At 37.7% G+C, this 19,349-nt stretch overlaps 1 protein-coding gene across 2 annotated transcripts in view; it reads left to right on the top strand.

Annotated features, from left to right (window-relative positions):
• EPM2A (EPM2A glucan phosphatase, laforin) overlaps nt 1-19,349 on the top strand; it is a 78,397-nt gene that overhangs the window by 44,283 nt on the left and 14,765 nt on the right. For both annotated transcript variants that reach the window (XM_075203657.1, XM_075203656.1), the window contains 2 exons: nt 16,920-17,094; nt 18,183-18,424. In XM_075203657.1, the coding sequence (XP_075059758.1) occupies nt 17,033-17,094; nt 18,183-18,424 (304 nt within the window). In that variant the 5' untranslated portion in view covers nt 16,920-17,032. The remainder of the gene's footprint in view (nt 1-16,919; nt 17,095-18,182; nt 18,425-19,349) is intronic.

Genomic DNA, 19,349 nt, shown 5'->3' with positions numbered 1-19,349 from the left:
GTGACAGGTGGATCCAATGGTTGCGTGGGTAACGACAACCTCTCTACGATGTCAGCTCGTAGAAAATTCCCCGCTGCTCCGCAGTCAATGAGAGCTGGAAAAGAAAGTTGTTTATCAATATATCGCAGAAGGACTTGAATAGAAAAACTAAAATCCACAGGAGAGGGAATAGACCTACCTAACTTAGCCTCTCCAACGTCAGTTAGGTCCGGTCTTTTCCCGGACGCCTTCCACAGTGGCTTAAAACATGACCAGGTTCTCCGCAATAGAGGCACAAACTGTTCTTGAATCGCCTCTCTCTTTCCTCCTGGGATAAACGTGCCCTTCCCAACTGCATAGGCTCTTCCTCAGGAGTAATTGGGCTTTGAAATCGGGGTGCCAAGCGGAATGTAGATCGGCGGGAACTTTCTCTCTCTTGAGTGCGTTCTCGGAACCGGATATCAATCTGATTACAGAGGGAAATCAATTCGTCCAGAGTAGTGGGTAACTCCCGGGCTGCTAACTCGTCCTTAATACGATCTGACAAGCCTTGCCAAAACGTGGCCACCAAAGCTTCATTGTTCCATCGTAGCTGAGCCGCCATAGTGCGAAATCGGAGAGCGTACTGGCCCAGAGTAAGAGTACCTTGACGTAGACGGAGAAGTCCAGAAGCAGCACTGGAGACCCGTCCAGGTTCATCAAAGATGCGTCTGAAGGTTTCCAAAAAGATGGCACTATTATGAAGACTAGGGTCATCATGTTCCCAAAGGGGAGAAGCCCAGGCAAGCGCTTGACCAGACAATAAGGAGATTATATAAGCAACTTTAGTTTTCTCTGTAGGAAAGTTTCCAGGCTGAAGTTCAAATTAAATAGCACATTGGTTCAAGAACCCTCGGCATTCCTTGGGGTCCCCATTGAACTTAGGTGGGTTAGGTATGCGCAGTTGAGAGGGTGCTGGAGCAGATACAACAGGGCTGCTCTGGGCGGGGGCAGGTTGTGGAGCCGGAACAGGCGGAGGAGTTGGAGCTGCCACCTGAGCTGCTTGAAACGTATCCAACCTGTTAGAGAGAGTCTGCAGAATCTGTAATAATTGTTCTTGATTCTTCCCCTGGTCTTCAACCTGGGCCGCTAGGTGATCCAGTAATACCCTAGCGGTGGGATTCCCTGACGCATCCATCAGTTAGATAGCGGGGTCAGAGCAAACTGTTACAATTTAAATGCCTTAGTCAGTATTTGCACAGGCTTACCTAGGGCGCGGAGTCTAACGGCCTTCCGGTCTTCACCAAGAACCACCACAAGGTAGTGTGGTCTTTGCTGCCGAAGAACCGCAGGTCGTGGCCCCCAGGTTAGCCTACTGACGTAAGGGAGAAGGTTCTAAGTGATGGATAGTCAGACAGGCAATATGACAAGTGATGTAAGTACAGGCACTAACCGTGAATTCCAGGGTTTGAAGGTCTGGAGCAGTAAGCGGTAGATGCACGGAGTTAATGAGTGCGTAGCAGGAGATGGGTCCAGGAACACAGCCGGGTCGGTACACAGGGAAGACAGTCCAATACGTGGTGCCAGGAATAAGCCAAAGAATAGTCAGGTCACAGCCAGGTTGGTACACAGGAGTAGGAGGAATAAAGCAGTACACAGGGAGCAGGTTCACAGGAGTCAGGAACACAGGTACTGTTAGCCAGGAACAGGAAACACATTGCTCTGACACAGATAGCGTGTCAGAGCAGGAATAAGTAGTTTTTGAATTCCCCGCCCAGAGTTACATGACCCCTGCTGCGAGAATCCGGAAGTGCAGCGGTGCCATCAGGGAGAGCGCTCACCGCTGAAGATGACAAGCTGCCAGACCCGACAGCGCAGCGGAGCGGGGAACAGGTAAGATCCTAACAATAATATGCTCAAAAACATGAATAGTGATCAGCTTTAACCGTTTGAGGTCATAAATAGAGCAGGCTTTGATATTTCTGCTATTCAGTGAGAATGCCCTTAAAAACATGCCTTTTTAGCTATAAAGCCCTGGCTTTGTGAGGTTTTTAATATACCATACACCTTGTCCCTAGGTCAACATGCCAGTAAGTCATGGATATGAGAGTTTTGTGTGTAATAATGGTCTCCTTGTTATTCTCATTTCAGTAATACATACAAATTAATAGACATGTTGGCAAGCTGTGCAGAACGAGTCTGTATATAAAAAATATCCCTTTTTATTTTTATGTTAAAGAAAAAGTGGGAAACAAGTATGTACAAGTTGGTGTCCTGTTTGACTTTATTTGGGGAAGGTGAGTTTATATTGGTGGATTTATAGAAATATACTTCATAGACAAAAAAGCCTTATGGTTTGACATGTTTGATTAAGGCTTTTTACACTTACACACATTCTACTATTTTAGAAAACTATTTTAAAATTAGGATCATGACGACAGAAACCTTAATTGACATGTTCCTTGCGCAATACTGACATGCATCTGGTTAGCTGCAAATTGTGCACTGTCATGAAGAGAGATTACTATCAGTAACTAAATGTTGGAGCTTCTAATTTACGGATTTGTGATGATTACTAGAACACATACATGCAGTCTAAGTACAAAAGATAGTCCCTACATACCTACATCCGGCCCTCTCAGTCCTCAAATTTATTTCACTCTCACTGCAAAAACATCCCACTCAATACCCACATCCATCCTACTCAGTACTTACATCCATCTAAGTCAGTCCCCACAACCATCCCACAGAGTCCACGCATCCTACTCAGTCCCATCCCACGTGTATCCCATGTGTATATTGAGCGAAAGGAAAGTTTTGGGTAATTAGTGGAAAGTTGGGTGTCATTAGACTGTGTGACCTGATATGATGATTGTAGGTGATATATGGAAATGTGTAAGAAATAGTAGCTGTGGAGTTGGATAATGAGTGGGAAGTGTGGAATGTGTGGGACTGTTACCATACTTTTCATCCTCTAGCACCCACAAAATGCATTAAAAGTAGTAAAAAAAATGTTTTATAGGTGATGAAGAGAAGAACCCCTTTTCATTAGAATTCTGTTTAGCAAAACCAGTTTTTCTGGCTTTGAAATATGACCTACACAGACCATTGCTTGGCCAAGTTTCCTCCCAGTACAGAGCCCTTTTGTAACTAACATCCTTTAAATACAGTCAAATCCTCTACTGAAACTCCACCTACCTTTGGGGGTAAACTGTAAAAACAATGAGACACACTAGCAATCTGGCTCTTTCTACTGAAATGAATTTAGGTAAGGGACATATCTCCCTTCCTGCTCCAACACACAAAGTTACAGACATGGCATTTCAAATAAAGGCTGAGTAGATAAAACTGTAATTGTTGTAACATGTAACATAGGTAATTGTGTTGTGTTAGTTTTCGTTGATTTGTATGTGATATTGTTAGTGTACTTAGAAAGTCAATAGAATGATAGTAATTGAAGTTAGTAGGATGTATGGTTTACACTTATTTGCCCACTCTCCTGGAATGTCTGGAAGAATGTCTCCTGAATTCCGGGTAGGTCTTCTGGACTCCCGGGAGAGTAGGCAATTCTCCCGCATCCTGCCCACTTGCTAGTGAAGTGGGCAGAATGTGAGCCTCAATGAAACGATTTTCAGTGAATCGCGTCATTTTAGCCCTGCCCCCATGACAAAATGTTGCTTTAGTCGGAGGGGATGAGGCTAAAATGACGCGATTTTCCACAACCCACCCTCCCACCATGCCTCCCTCCCGAAGGACAAAAACTCAATATTGGCAAGTATGGGTTTAAATATGGCTAGATTGTTCTTGTAATGAAAGTTTGTAAATTTGTTTACATGGTACTTGTAAAGCTTGGAGTGAGGTATGCATTTGTTACTTAGATGGGAGAAATACTGACTTGAGTGTTTAGTGTACTTGTTAGCATTGTTATACATTGTGTGTTAAGGGCTGGGATAGAGAGACCATGTTCCCTTCTGGCTATTGACTGTCTGGTCTCACTACCTTCACCTATCTGTTTCGCCAGTGACTGTCTTTGAAGGCCGTGCCCTACACGTTCCACGTGGTGAAGTCCATATTCCTTGTGGGGGTTTCTGGTGAACACCGGGGGCATGTTAGACTTTGCACCTCTTAGTTCAGAAGCGCCAGCTACTGGCAAACAGTAACCATCCTCATCCTCCTTCTGGCAAACGTGATAAAGCTGTTATATAGACAATGAAGAAGTTGAAGTATTGCAGTTTAAGAGTACTGTAAAAGACATGAGGCTTTGTTCCAGAGCCAGGGCCATGTGGTCTGAATTCCATTTTGACTGTTTACCATCTAGTTATACCATGTGGTCTATCCTCCATCTTGCACACAGTCTTGCTAATAACATAGACAGACAGACATACACACACACACACACACACATATATATTTTATATATATATATAATATGTCACACTCCGCTCCCCAGGTACCTCCACCCGAGCCTCTAAACTAGAGATGGTCACTGACCCCCGTGTTTTGTTTTTGTTTTTGTTTTTGTATCTGGATTACCTTCGTGTTTTGGTTTTGGTTTTGCAAAACCGCCCTTGTGTGTTTTGGTTTTGGTTTTGTTTGGTTTTGTTTTGCTATTTTTGCAAAAAATACAATTTTTATGGTCTAAAATAACCTAATTTAGTGCTCCACCAGTTTCTTAGATAAGTGAGGTAATTCTAAAGCTAATAAATTATGAAAAATAACAGTTTAATCCCTGGTAGGCCGTCCTTAATGCGAACACTTGTCTGCAAATTATACAGTCAAACCTGGTTGTCTACCTCCTCCATCTTTGATTATTGGCAATTTAGCCATCGTCTTTGGGTGTATATTACACTCTACACTTGTAGTTGAATATTAAAAAAGCAGCCTGCACAGACTGTGGAGCTAGAAAGTAAAATTAAATGGACCACGGTACTTTGGTGGCTATCTATGCCCCCCCTTTGCCCTCCACTTGTAGTTGAATATAAAAAAGCAGCCTGCACAGACTGTGGAGCTAGAAAGTAAAATGAAATGGACCACGGTACTTTGGTAGCTATCTATGCCCCCCCCCCCCCCCGCCTTCCACTTGTAGTTGAATATATAAAAGCAGCCTGCACAGACTGTGGAGCTAGAAAGTAAAATTAAATGGACCACGGTACTTTGGTGGCTATCTATGCCCCCCCCGCCCTCCAATTGTAGTTGAATATAAAAAAAGCAGCAGAACTAGAAATTCGAATATACAAAGAAATGGACAAAGGCAGTTTGGTATCTGTCTGCATCAGATCCCCTCTCCACTAGGAGTAAAATAGAAAACTATTCAGCCGTTATATAATCTAGAATATAAATAGAAATTGAGAAAGGCAATCTGGTATCTGTCTGCATCATAATCATCAACATCCTCATTAGCGCCCTCGTCACCTCCATAAATCTCCCCCTCATCCTCTTCTATTTCCAAAGTGGCATCCTCAATTTGTGTATCAGCGGCTACACTCGGGCTGTTCAGGTACACATCAGCAGAACTGCTGAAAGGGCCCTTCTTTATGGGTACACTAACAGAATGCTCACGATTAGACATACCACTGTTGGATGGACTCTCCACAAGGATTGGTGTCATTTGTGAATCAGAGCAAACATTATCCTCTAATGCATGTTGGCAATTTTTTTTTATTCGGCACTTAACTTTTGCTCAGTAACATTTCTTTTTCGCTTCAACACAGTATTTTTATTTTTTTATTTTGTTTTTTGGATTGATTTCGAAACACTCTGTAGTTTGACATCGCCTTGCCCAGATGACGTACTGGGAACACTAACATCAAGACTGGTGACAGAACCTGGTTGCTCATTCTGATCATATGTGCACTGCTTTGAATCCATTCTTAGCGCAAAGCACTTGTAGTGGTAAAAATTATTTGGTAAGATACTGCTGACAGATATGACTTTTGACAGCCAGAAATATTTATGCACAATTATGGGGGACACCCCAAAAGCACTGAGGAGTGCTAAAAATTATTTGGTAGATACTGCTGACAGATATGACTTTTGACAGCCAGAAATATTTATGCAGAATTATGGGGGCACCGCAAAAGCACTGGGGAGTGCCAAATATTAACAAAAAAATAATAAACCTCTATCCTCCTCTCTTTAGCGATTTTTGTTACAGCAATTGGAATAAGAATATTGTATTCTCTGTCCCTGCTCTAATCAGCCTGTGACTACACCCTGCTCTCTCCCTCTGTCAAATGGCGATGGATTGCTGTGGAGGCAGGTATTTATAATCTTGAAGTATCGTGAGAACCGAGCCACGAGATCCAACGACGTCACGATGACCTTCGGCCTCGATTTGGATTCGGAGCAGGCGGGAGAGTACCGAGCTACTCAGCTCGGTACTCGGATATCCAAAGTTCGGGTGGGTTCGGTTCTCGGGGAACCGGACCCGCCCATCTCTACTCTAAACACTGACTGTCACTTTAAACTTGGTTTCCAGTGCAGACTATTAGTCATGGTCTGCATCTGTGATTACTTCACCTGTGTGTTGGTTAGTTCTGCCATTGGTCAGTCTCCCTTTATAAAGTTCCTCCTTTCACCTTCTCATCGCTGGTTCTTCAAGTCATTCCTGTTTTGATTCTGATGCCTCTTTTGTGATGCATATTCCGTGGAAGTTGTGCTTCATCACTGCCGTGTGTTCATCGCTGCTGTGTGTTGTATTTCCTTGATCCCTGCATACCTGTTCCACTGCTCATGGTAAATGCTATGATCCACACCTGTTACCTACTCGGCCTGCATTGCTGACTACTGCTAACCTGCTCTACTATCGGTGACAAGCAGTGTTTCATCGTGGCTGTGTATGTCTGGACTTTGCTGATTTCTGTGCCTAAATTCGACCACTTGTGATATTGGTGTGATCATCGCTCACTATCTATGCTCAACTGCCGGCTAGTATTGCATTTTAAGTGATGACCTGAGGTCATCTTCTGCATATCAAGATTCTTTAGATCTGTTCATCTTCAGTGATCTCCATTAAACTGTGCATTGCGTTTCACTCGGTGGTATTTGTTGGACTTTGATTATTGCATGTGCAGTGTGTATTTATGAACGTTGCCAACAATTACTACTCTTGCATATATTCATGATCATCAGTTGCAATTATTCAAGTCTTCTTTGAACTCTTGTATTAATGTTTTATAATAAATGGTTGTTGGTGGTCCACCATTTGATGTCCGAAGTAGATTATTCTTCTGCTGTGTAACTCGTTCTCTATCTGTCACACTGCCGCTTTGCTGGAGGACTGGCGGCCTGCAAGGAGGAAGCCGCAGAAGTCCAAATTCCCTAGCGGAAATCCCTGGTGGACACCTTCCACCTTGTTAGACTCCGCACCTCCAGGGAAGTTTAGTCAATACCCAGTGAGACAGCAGGATCTCACTCAATTATTTGTGAGCTAACCTGACATTATATATATATATATATATGTATATACATATATATATATATATATATATATATATATATATATATATATATATATGGCACATACATACGTGGATAAAAGAGCTGAAGTAGGGAATGCATTGTATTCCATGTAATTTATGTTATGATTTGTACACTGTGCTATTAAATGTGTAAAGACTGTTACTGAAAATAGCTATTGTTAATAAGAATACATATTATCATAAATGAGACAATGTGGAAAATTGTTATTGATATAATTGTAATTATTCCCTTTGTGTATCAGAATAAATTAAGCAGAAATAGAAATGGATTTAAACTAGAACCTACCCTTTGTGAGAGATAATGAAGGTAGGTATTAAAAAATCATTACGATATTAACATTAATACTATATTTGCCTCACCATTGGACCCTTGGGCAATCAGTGAACAATAGCAGATTCTTGGGGAATTAGTACAGTAATTATGAACCCTTTTACAATAGGCTTCTTCCTATCATTATACTCTAAAATTGTAATGCCATGTTTTTAATAGTAGAACGCTGCATGCCCTAGTTCTCCTGCATCAATGCATAATATTAGTATAATAAATTGTATTGGTAAATGCACAACGCATAAAAAGGCGCATGAACATGCATGACTAAAGCATGCATTATAATTCATGTGTTATATACTCATTTTTACAGCACATATATTTGAATGAGCCATAAAAGTCCTCATCTCTGTAGTTATTCTTCTGTTTTTACAGGTTGAAATTGTATACCAGGCACCACAGTCTCTGTGTCAGGAACTTCATTCACTTTACCGAGACTAAATGGGCTGAGAGACACAGGCAAATAAAATAATAAAAAAGGACTAATGTAATAAATCATAATATTTACTAACCATGATGTGTGTTTCCATATATTAATAAAAAAAAAGTGAAAAAAGATATGTTTAAATAATTGTGTTTTATATGTTTACTTTGTTCATACGTAAACCTTAGTAGACTTTTTGATTGCAGATGTAAACCTTAAGTAATTGCTGTTATGTTCATTTGGCTGTAAATCTATCATAGTGAGATTATTTAAGGGAAAAACATGTTTACTAATAGCAAATAAATCATCCTTAAGGTTTACAATAAAATTAGTGTCACTCTTGTAACTGAAAAACACAGCTATATGTTGAATGGCAATGCAGACATCTGTATTTCCTATGTATTAACTATATCAGGGTCAGATCTGTGTGTACATGACTGCAACATAGGCACACTGATAACAGCTGCCTGATAATCCCTGAAATGTTATATATCACAGAAAAAAACATTCTTCCCTGTTGCTGCTGTGAAATCTGCTTTGATCATCATCTAAAACAGCTGTGAGCCAAGGCTGTTACATAAATTATTTACTGTCGGAAAAATAATAGTAATCTCATAGAAATTCAAGCTGTAGTATATAAAGCTTAGTATGTATTCATAAGACCCGTCTATAACAAAAAAATTCCAGCACTTGCCATTTGCTTTATTCAGAAAGCTTGATTTTTATCAAATACCAACATAAATTATAGTGGTTTCACCCAAAGTTGCTGTCAAAGATTAGAGGGCATAGGACAAAGGGACCGAATCCCTTTTGTAAACACGAGGGGACACTTGTGGTTATACCAAAATTAGGATGTAGCAAGTTTTATTAAGAGCAAAAACCTTTCCATTAATACGAATATGGGTTGTATAATCCCAGAAATTCTGTGTTCTCCATTAGACTGAATTTCAGGTGAACGCTTTATCACATAAATTACCAATCTCCATAAAGAAAGTGACATTTAATGCAATAAACATGATTTTGGAGCGTCCCAAAACAATAAGGGCTTTAATTAAATGTCGATAGACCAACTAGTGATAGTGATAAGTGTAGTGTTTTATGCACCAAAAATACCAGTATAGATTACGTTTGGCCTGGGTACACTTTGATATCTAATGTCACTAATGAGTCCTTACTACTAACATCTTCACACCATCCCCTTCATCCAATTTACTTTTCAGCATGTTAAGTGAAGGCAGAGGGGGAGAAGGAGAGGAGGATTTCACAGTATATAGAGCAGACAGTTCTCAAAGGGGTGTTCCAAAGCCTCTCTGTTCCCTACATTTCGTGCATGTGACTGTGGTTGCCATAGTAATATATGACACTGTACAAATTATATATATATATATTTATAATGGATATTTGCTTTAATCATGAGAATGAATTTTGAAGTGTCACATGTCAATAAGTGAATATTGCTGGACTATCTCAATGTAGAGCCTAGTTATAAAGCCTTGAAATTCTTACACAACTCAATTTGCCTACTCTGACAGAAAAACAGCTTACCTCATTCAACCATTTACAAGACATTCATCATCATCATCATCATTTATTTATCTAGCGTCACTAATTCCGCGCAGCCCTGTACAGAGAACTCATTCACATCAGTCCCTGTCCCATTGGAGCTTACAGTCTAAATTCCCTAATATAGACACACACTCACACACAGACACAGACAGAGAGGGAGACGGACAGACTAGGGTCAATTTTGATAGCAGCCAATTAACCTACCAGTATGTTCTTGGAGTGTGGGAGGAAACCAGAGCACCCGGAGGAAACCCACGCAAACACAGGAGGAACATACAAACTCCACACAGATAGGTTTTTAATACCTTTATGACGTAATAATGTCCTGCATAAAGGGAGTTTCATACATTTTTACAGCATGTCTCTTTATGCAACTAAATATAAAGTAATGAGCAGTTATGGAAGGGGAGGGCAGGAAAATAAAAAGGAGTGAGCGCTGTAAAGGACACAGCTTTTTTTACGGATGAATAATTAAAGAGGAAGTTCAGGTTCAAGTGTATATATCAGTGAGTTTATACATTGTATTTGCTCTTGGATAAGACAACAGCTAAGCTAGTTTTTGCATTGGATATAATTTAATTTACACTGCAGACCTATCTTGTATCTTAGGGCAATTGAAATATAAACCAATCTTCCATTGTTGTCTTTAATGACTGAGGAAAAAAAAGTTAATTACTAAACAAAGCATATCTCATTATTATTGTTGGATTGATAGGTACATGCTCATTGATATATATGTTCCATTCAAAATAATTATACTATTTAAGCTAATGGCTCCACTCTAGCCCCTTTGAAAGTAATGGTTTGTGTCAGGCTGAGCAGATGAAAAGTTGCCATGGTTAAAGTGGTCTGAAGGATTTAAATAGGCGGAATACGGGACTTTTGTAAAGTGTAATACTTCTTATTTTCATTTATAGATATAATTCATCAATATATATATTTTTTTCACTGCAAAAAGTCAGTAGTAGCATATAGTCCCTCCTCTTCCGGGCCCTTGCTTCATGCTAGTGTTCCTCACTGAATGCTGACATGGAACAGGGAAGCAGTCACTGTAATTTGAATGCTGGCTAGGTGGTTGGCATGCTGCCTAGTTGATTAGCATGCCAAACAGCTTGATTTTTTTCCTACAGGTTCAAAACTTGTACCTAACCTCATAAAAGAGGAAATAAAATACAGCTATTACGTCTGGTATCTACATCAGCTATTACAGCTGCACTCTGTACGGCGTTTAGGAGGATCTTCCAAAAAAACGTTACGCAATGGTTCAATGCAGGAAATACTCTCAACTGCTTTAAGAGTACTAGTTAAAAATAACACCAGAGGGTAAAGTTATCTAGCTGCGGGATTGAAAAAGAGGAGATGTTGTCTATGGCAATCAATCAGATTCTATCTGTTATTTTGTAGAATGTATTAAATAAATGATAAATAGAACCAGATTGGTTGCTATAGGCAACATCTACACTTTTTCATACCCGCAGCTTGATAAATTTACCCCCAGGGTTGTCAAGGACCCTACTCAAAGTAGTTTCCATTCACCTGAATTGCAACACCAACTGAGAGTGTGCAAGCTTTGATATCTTATTTCATTTACGTTTTTTCTCCCAAAAAGATTATTTTATTAGTATATTCTTCACAAATTTCTTCTCAGCATGATATGCTATGTAGTGCAAAATAAATATTTGCTGTCTTTTTTTCAAATATGTTATCCTTCATTTAAGAGATAACATAATAATTAGTCTAAAATTAGTTTATTTTGAATTGGCTTATTCAGTGTTGTATTTTAGTGTTCCTGTTCAGGTTTAATTTTAGTACTGTGTTCTTGGCAATTAATGCAGAAGGTAGGTTAATGACACTTCAGGTTAATGTAAGTTAATTATGCCTTGGCATCCCTCGCCGTAAATTACTTTATCAGATTGCATTGGTTATCAGGTGAGCATTTGAATAATGAACCCTGAGTCCTCGCATTCCATAGGAGACCTTTGGAAATGAGCTTTTAAGTTTGGATGACCTTGAGTGACTAATTTCATCTTTTGGTGCTAGAGGCAAAAAACGCCATTCACCTTGGTCTAATTATTTTTTCAACTTGATATGAACTACCATCAAAATCATCATTATATATATATATATATATATATATATATATATATATATATATATATATATATATATATATATATATTTTAGTTTTCTTTTTCACTTGATCTTTAAATGCCAGTTTGTAAAATCATATTTTTATGCTCTTTAAACATTTACAGGAAAAGGTTTAAGAGAACTCACACAAACAAAAAAAAAAGTGAGGGCCTAGCATATTTATTTTATTATTTATTTATTATGTTTGGCACCTGTTTGCTCACTGCGCAGATAGGTGCACACCTTCAGTCTTCTATAGATGATTGTGCAATATATATCTTTTTCAAGGGCTGTAACGGATGCATCTAACATAATGGTTATCATGTTCAAAAAAAGGATCAGGCTGTCAGAAAGAAAAAAAGGAAGGACAGAAAGGAAAGATAGGAGTGCTAGGTAGACATTTCAATAAAAATGTTTTATTAACCACTAGTAACATAAATAGGGAATATGGCCATAGACACCAAAATTAAAAATTAATATATAACAATAAACAAGACTATCACAGATAAAAATAGTCTAATAAAATTCAGAGAATAATAGGTTAACACCATAGAGGAATTGTCGATGTATATAAAATATATAAAAACTTTCTTTCTCCTGGAACGATAGTGAAATCAGGTCATGTGACCATCTGGAGACTGAAAGAAATTAATGAAGTAATTGGACACCCGTGAGATGCTTTAAATACTAGGTCATTCCATGTCAGTTCAACCAGGGTTGTCCATCTCAGATTTCTTTGAATTTTTTTTAGTTAAGAGAGGATGTCAAAACAACTATTTCTGCCAAATATTTCGACTGTCTGACAATTAGTTGATTAAATATTGATTTTTCAATTTATTAAATATTTTACTAATCACGGTTTCTTTATCCAGTTTCTTTCAAGTATCACGGGTGTTTATTAAGGAATCAACACAAAATTTGGACCCCTAAGGTAACTTTTCCTCCCGAATCCAAAAATCCAAACCAAATTACTTTATCTGCCTCATGTTTTGCGTTACGCCAAAAACGCAAGTTTTTCGAATATAATTGAAAAACGCTAGATTCAATTGACATTAGGGATCCCATTTTTTAGGGGGGGTTTTAAAAGGTATAAATTACTACCACAAAAAAAATCAGCCGGGTACTCTCTTTCATAGTAGAGAAAAAAAATAATGAAGTTGATGCTCGATTACTGCTGAACAGCATACATAATTTACACATTGTTAAAAACCATACCAAAAAAGTGAACTTAACTGAGGCAATGGGATAAAACTCCCATGCCGGAAATTAAACAAACAGAAACTGATGGGTAGGGGATTCCCTTTAGAGAGACCAAAACTGAAACTTTCTAGAGAAAGAGAGGGAGACACAGAAAGAGTCAATCATGGCAGCTGCTCATTTGGTAATCTTTTACATACAGACTGCCATATTACTATCTACTCAAAAACCATTGGATTACATAGCTGGAACCACTTTACATTTGACATTAGGGATCCCATTTTTGGGGGTGTTTAAAAAAGGTATATACATCGACAATTCCTCTATGGTGTTAACCTATTATTCTCTGAATTTTATTAGACTATTTTTATCTGTGATAGTCTTGTTTATTGTTATATATTAATTTTTAATTTTGGTGTCTATGGCCATATTCACTATTTATGTTACTAGTGGGTAATAAAACATTTTTATTGAAATGTCTACCTAGCGCTCCTATCTTTCCTTTTTTTTCTGATATATTCTGTCTATATAGGTCCAGAGTGATGCTGCTGGTTTGCATTTCTAAGATCGATACCTAGTGCCCAATATTTATGTGTTTTCTGTATATTGTAATTGTCAGAAAGAAAAATGGCACTTGTGTCTTGCTCCTCAGTTTACTGCATTCACAAATAACTCGTACCGAACATAAATAATTAGGGGCTTGGTTTACTAAAGGTCGGTTTGCTAAAACCGCCAATATTCGGTGATTATTCCTGCGGTTTCAACCACCACTTTACAAATAGTCATCCTTATTTTAACAATGATGAACATACAAACCGTCATATCTACTAAGCTGGGGTTTGCAAATCCGCTGCAAAACCGCCATCCAAATGGCCAAAATAAAAGAGGTACTTGTGAATGGTGAAATTGCTCAAATTGCATGCTTTTAAAATACTTTTGCCGCTTAATAAATATTGATTTCCCCAATAATTTAAATGTCAAAAGTAATTACTCTTATGTTCTGAATGGCAAAATAGCTCAAATAGCATGTTTGAGCTATCAAGCCACCCAAAAGCAGGTGTTAAAACTGTCATGTCCTGTCTTTTGGATGGCGGTTTTGATGGCGATTTTAACCAAACCGTCAACAATTTAGCTGTTTTTAATCCGCCACACATCACCAGCCATTTTGAATCGCAGCCTCAAACTGCTATATAATAAAACTGACGGTTTGAACCACTAAACCACTGCCGAGGTGAGGCGGTTTAAAAACACCACCAAACTGGAATCTTTGTAAATCTAAACTTAGGACTATACTTAGACTGAGTTAGCAATACTTTCTCTAAAGATGAAATAAAAACAACACTATTGCACTACTGAAAATACAAAACACAAAAGTGCAGTTAGGTAGCAGCCAGCACTACTGAGCACCCTATGCATATACTGTATATGTCTATTTAGACTCAAATGAGCAATTTCATGATTCATCTGCTCAGAAGCATTGCGTGAATTGTGTATATTTTTTGGGCTGCAAATCATATGTTAATGCAGAAACACAAAACACGTATTACAATCCCACAGTGTCCTCTCTCTTTTAAAATTGAACTTTTGCCTTTCTGTTCCAATGTATTGCCTGTTCGAAGCTCATTTAGCTTTATTATATAACTCAGAAGTACCATATTTATGAGTTTCCGAATTGTAAATACATCAGTTTACTTTCACTAAATGATGCACTTGCTTTTTGTCATGTTTTCATTAATTGAATTAAGCAGTCACATTAAACACAGTGGATACTGCCCTTTCTGAGCCCTTGCACAGTGAAAAAGACTCCATCACACCTCCCAAAATTGGGAATGCCTTTGAATTTGTATTATTTCTATTCCTTTTAGTTCATTTTACTGTAGTACTTACAAAACAAAATCTTGATTACCAATGTAAGCTTCAACAAAGACAGGGAGCGCAATTAACCAATATGGACAAACATACATAAAAATGTTTATACTCTTTTTTGCAATATTGAGTGCCAGCATTTATCTCCAAAGTTGCTTTCCTCACTTTCCCTATGTCTTACCCTACTCCTTGGTAATCTCGTGGGTCTGGAGGTTTAAGAAACCAGGTGAATCCTCCCGGGATACTGTCCACACACGTCCCCTGTAAAATCCGGTGAACGCTGTGTAGACTCCCTCTGACGGCGGTTCCTGTCACTACAGTAAGCTAGATGGGTCAAAAAGCAGACTGATCGACGCGTTTCGTCCGATATGGTCTTTCTCAAGATACTGCTGCACTGTACTACATGGCTATTTATTAATGTGTCTTTAATTGCTTTATTGGTAAAAAACTGTTGAATATCACTGGATAGATACTAGGAATATTTCCACAGGCTAATATGATATGTGTCCTTCTATACTCTCATTCTCCCCTTTAGATATACATACTTATATTTTGTGCATCCAGGATAAAGAGAGACAAGATTATAAACAAGATTATAAAAAAACAAATATTATAAAAATGTTTTATATATATATGTATATATACATATGTATATAGGTAAAAATTAATGTAAGCTTGTTGGGAGTCCTAAAATTGCAGCTGATTATTAATCCATATTAATCATAAAGAAGCCTCCCTGATACTACCATTATTTGTAGCAAAGCAATTCTCAACCAATAAGCTCATTTTAAAAATACAATAATATCCTGACATCACAACCGGCTAAAATGACTACACAAATTAGCTTGTGCTGGTTGTCCATAATTTGTTCATTAATTGAATGTAATAGTTGAGTAATATTTTACAGGTCTTGGTGATCTCACTTAGTGACTTGTAGCATGAATAGTACAAATTTTATATGCACCTGATTAGAGAAACACAACTGCCACCTGGTGGAACTGGTTTCCTGCTGGGCACAGTTGGACATGATGGGAGTACGACATGCTCCAGATACAAGTTATATTGTCACTGTCATCTACACCCAATATTCTGTAGTTGTAAACCACTACAATGGAACTTTTGGGAGAAAAAACCCATAGGAATAAAGCTGTCAAAGAGGCTTTCATTGTAGACAGTCACACAACAGTGAAGCAGGATCGCTCAAAATCTTTCTCTATTTGTTTTCAGCAAGCTGTCAAGCATCGAAAAATGTCTTCATGTTCTACACGAAAATGCCTGTGGCAAGATTTCTTGTCTCTTCGCCCAGTTATTTGGTTAGCAATTAATGTTCACTGTCTCCTAATCACATTAGAAAAAAATTATTGAAAGGCTAGCTCAGTTATAAAGTTAAAAGTATATTTGCACACCCCCGGCTGGATACCCTCTGTTGTCAGTGCTGCCATTGAATTAATTTACCAGTTTCAGTTTTATTTTCATAAGGAACGTGTTATGATTACATAAATACAGAACTAATGCTCTCAAATTGGAGTCATTTTGTAAATGTACATCTTTGTAAATATTCTAATCTTAAAAACCATTAGTGTCACCATCTCAGAGCAGATGATAGATGGTCAGTTAATTGAAGTGCAATAGTTGAAGAATAGTTTACAGGTCTTGCAAAGCTTTTGCAACATATTAAAGGAAAGAGTGAGTTGTCATTTAAACCTGCAAATTACCTTTTCTTTTAAGCCATTAAAATGTTTTTTTTTTTCTGGTAATAGATCTGTAATGGAGTGTATAGAACACACTGATCCATTTGGTAATCATGTTGGGTAACACTAATTCATTAAATAGGTTGTTAGGAGTAATTATATCTAACAGAAAATCATTGTGCTTTGGCTTTAAATGCTTTATAAACTTAACAAAATGACAAACTTATCCGAGCATTTTTTCATTTTGTACTTTTTCATAAGCATTTTTATATTCATAGGTAATGGACCACACTATGATCGCTGCTGTGTTTACAATGAGAGCAACATAGTGGATGGTGTTTATTGCTACCCAATAGGTCATTGGATTGAAACCTCTGGACATACTGATGAAATGAAGCACACCACAGACTTCTACTTCCACGTTGCCGATAATCAGGCCATGCATTTCTCTAGGTACTATAAATTGAAATAAATGATGTATGACATACTGAATTATATCAACTGGATTATGATATAGATGTAACACAGTGATCTAAATAACAAACAATAGGCAAAATCTTATATAAGAACAAACAGTGCCCTATACTCCTTGGTAGTGAAGAAGAAATGTATGAATGATTGCTACATAACCGCTGAGGATGGTGTGTTATAAAAGACGCAAAACTGTATGAAATAGCAAATTTATTATGATATGTATAAATTTGATTTCTTATGAATGAATAACACACTGGATGTAAATATAGCGTGAATATCACTATTATATAACTTATAGAAACCTTAAACTTACCAGACTGTATAGCTTGGCTTTATTTAAGGTTTGGAGAAATATTATTTAATAGAGCACCTTATTCTTTTTTGCTATCACCTTCTTGATCTATATTTTTAATATTTCACCATGATGGAACCAGTGAATGTTGGAATGTAAATATTTTTTTTTCTTAATTTGTTGCAATAAGATTGGTTTTAAAATTTGAAAATAGGAGAGGACCTTTTGGACTGGAGTGCCCTCCCTCCCTTTCTTGTTTCTTGACTTCGGTCTTAAAGTTAGTGTGACATTATAAATTGTATATATGCTGTAGCTCCCAAAATTCCTAAATAAAATAGACCAAGGACGCAATACCCACAATAAACTTAGAATATATCCACACTCTGGCCCAGTCACATCCTCCATTCAACTGAACCTATTCTGACATTAGGATATAAGGACTATTTTGTGAAGCAATGGACTATTTCAGGTTGTGGTTTTCTTACTGCCGTAGTAAAATGCTCTACTTTATAAGCCCTCTAATATAGAGCTATAACACAAATATTTATTGTTCATTTATAAAAATGCGCAGTGAACATCGCATCCATTTTACAAATTCAACCAAGTACTCTGCAATAGGACAGTATTGTAAGAGATAGACATTGTAAAGGACAAAATAATTAGCAAGTAAGCCATTGACTTTTTTCCATGTTTCCTGTTTGTCAGTTTGATGTGAGCTATAATATGTGCATATATCTTCTAATATAACATCTTTGTATTTTGCTTCCTAAACTAGAATACTGCCTAACATCTATCTGGGAAGTTGCCCACGGCAGCTGGAGCACATTACGATAAAGATGAAGCATGAATTAGGAGTGACTGCTGTTCTGAACTTCCAGACTGAGTGGGACATTATCCAGAATTCAAAAGGCTGCAATCATTATAATGAACCTATGAGTCCAGATACTATGTTCAGGTTATATAAAGAAAGTGGACTGATGTACATATGGATCCCCACACCTGATATGAGTACAGAAGGTATGTATTTATGATGGATAGCAATTTTTATTAGCTTGAGCTGTTGATTTAATGTGTTTGGTAATTGTGCTTTAGAGAGCAGTAACTGAAAATAAGATTATCTATAATTAATATATCTGTGACATTTGTTACAGGGATTTTGAGATTTGAAAATGAAAGTTTGAGTTTGAAACATAATAAAGCGGCTTCACACTCACTAAGTCATCATTTAATTTACATAATAATAATTTTGTTTCCACTTTGGATTTCTATCATAATCCCATGTGAACAGTGGACAGGGATGTGTGTGATTTAAAGGGATGTGTGTGATTTTAAAGTTACAGTATTAAAAGAGATGAATGAGCAAATCAATGTTTCTAAGGGACACTATTTAAATAACCTACTGCATGTGAAAATAAGATATAATAGTCTTTTGAAACAATATTCCTGCTTGGGATTCAGACATTGTGAAACTGACCTTGTTGAATTGAACCTGTTGAGTTTCATTAAAGTCCGATTTTGAAATAATTGTTTGTCCTAAAGCTTGACAGCCACAGATTGTTTGTGTTGTATTGACAACATGTGGCTCTCTAGCTGTAATGGAACTACAAGTCCCAACATGCTGTGTGCTGGGACTTGCCGTTCTCAAACAGCAGAGCTGAGATATTCAATAACAGTTTTTGCAAAAACTTCTTACACTGATTCAGCCCAAACAGATTAGCCTTGGGACTACCCTGGGCTATGCTGAATAGAATTACTAATAATATAATTAAATAAATAGATAATTTTAAGACAAGCATAGTCCCCTCTGCAAACCTTAACCAGACCCAACGCTGTACAGCTTGGTCTAGTTTCAGCTAATGCATGGGGCAATGAGTGTGCACTCTAGCAAGGGGGCTAGAGTGGATCCCAAGCTAGACAGGCTGTCATAGCCTGAACCAGACCC

This window comes from Mixophyes fleayi, chromosome 3 (genome assembly GCF_038048845.1).
Source record: "Mixophyes fleayi isolate aMixFle1 chromosome 3, aMixFle1.hap1, whole genome shotgun sequence".
Taxonomy (NCBI): domain Eukaryota; kingdom Metazoa; phylum Chordata; class Amphibia; order Anura; family Limnodynastidae; genus Mixophyes; species Mixophyes fleayi.
The sequence above is the reverse complement of the archived record's forward strand: the minus strand, read 5'-3'. Positions and strand labels throughout refer to the sequence as shown.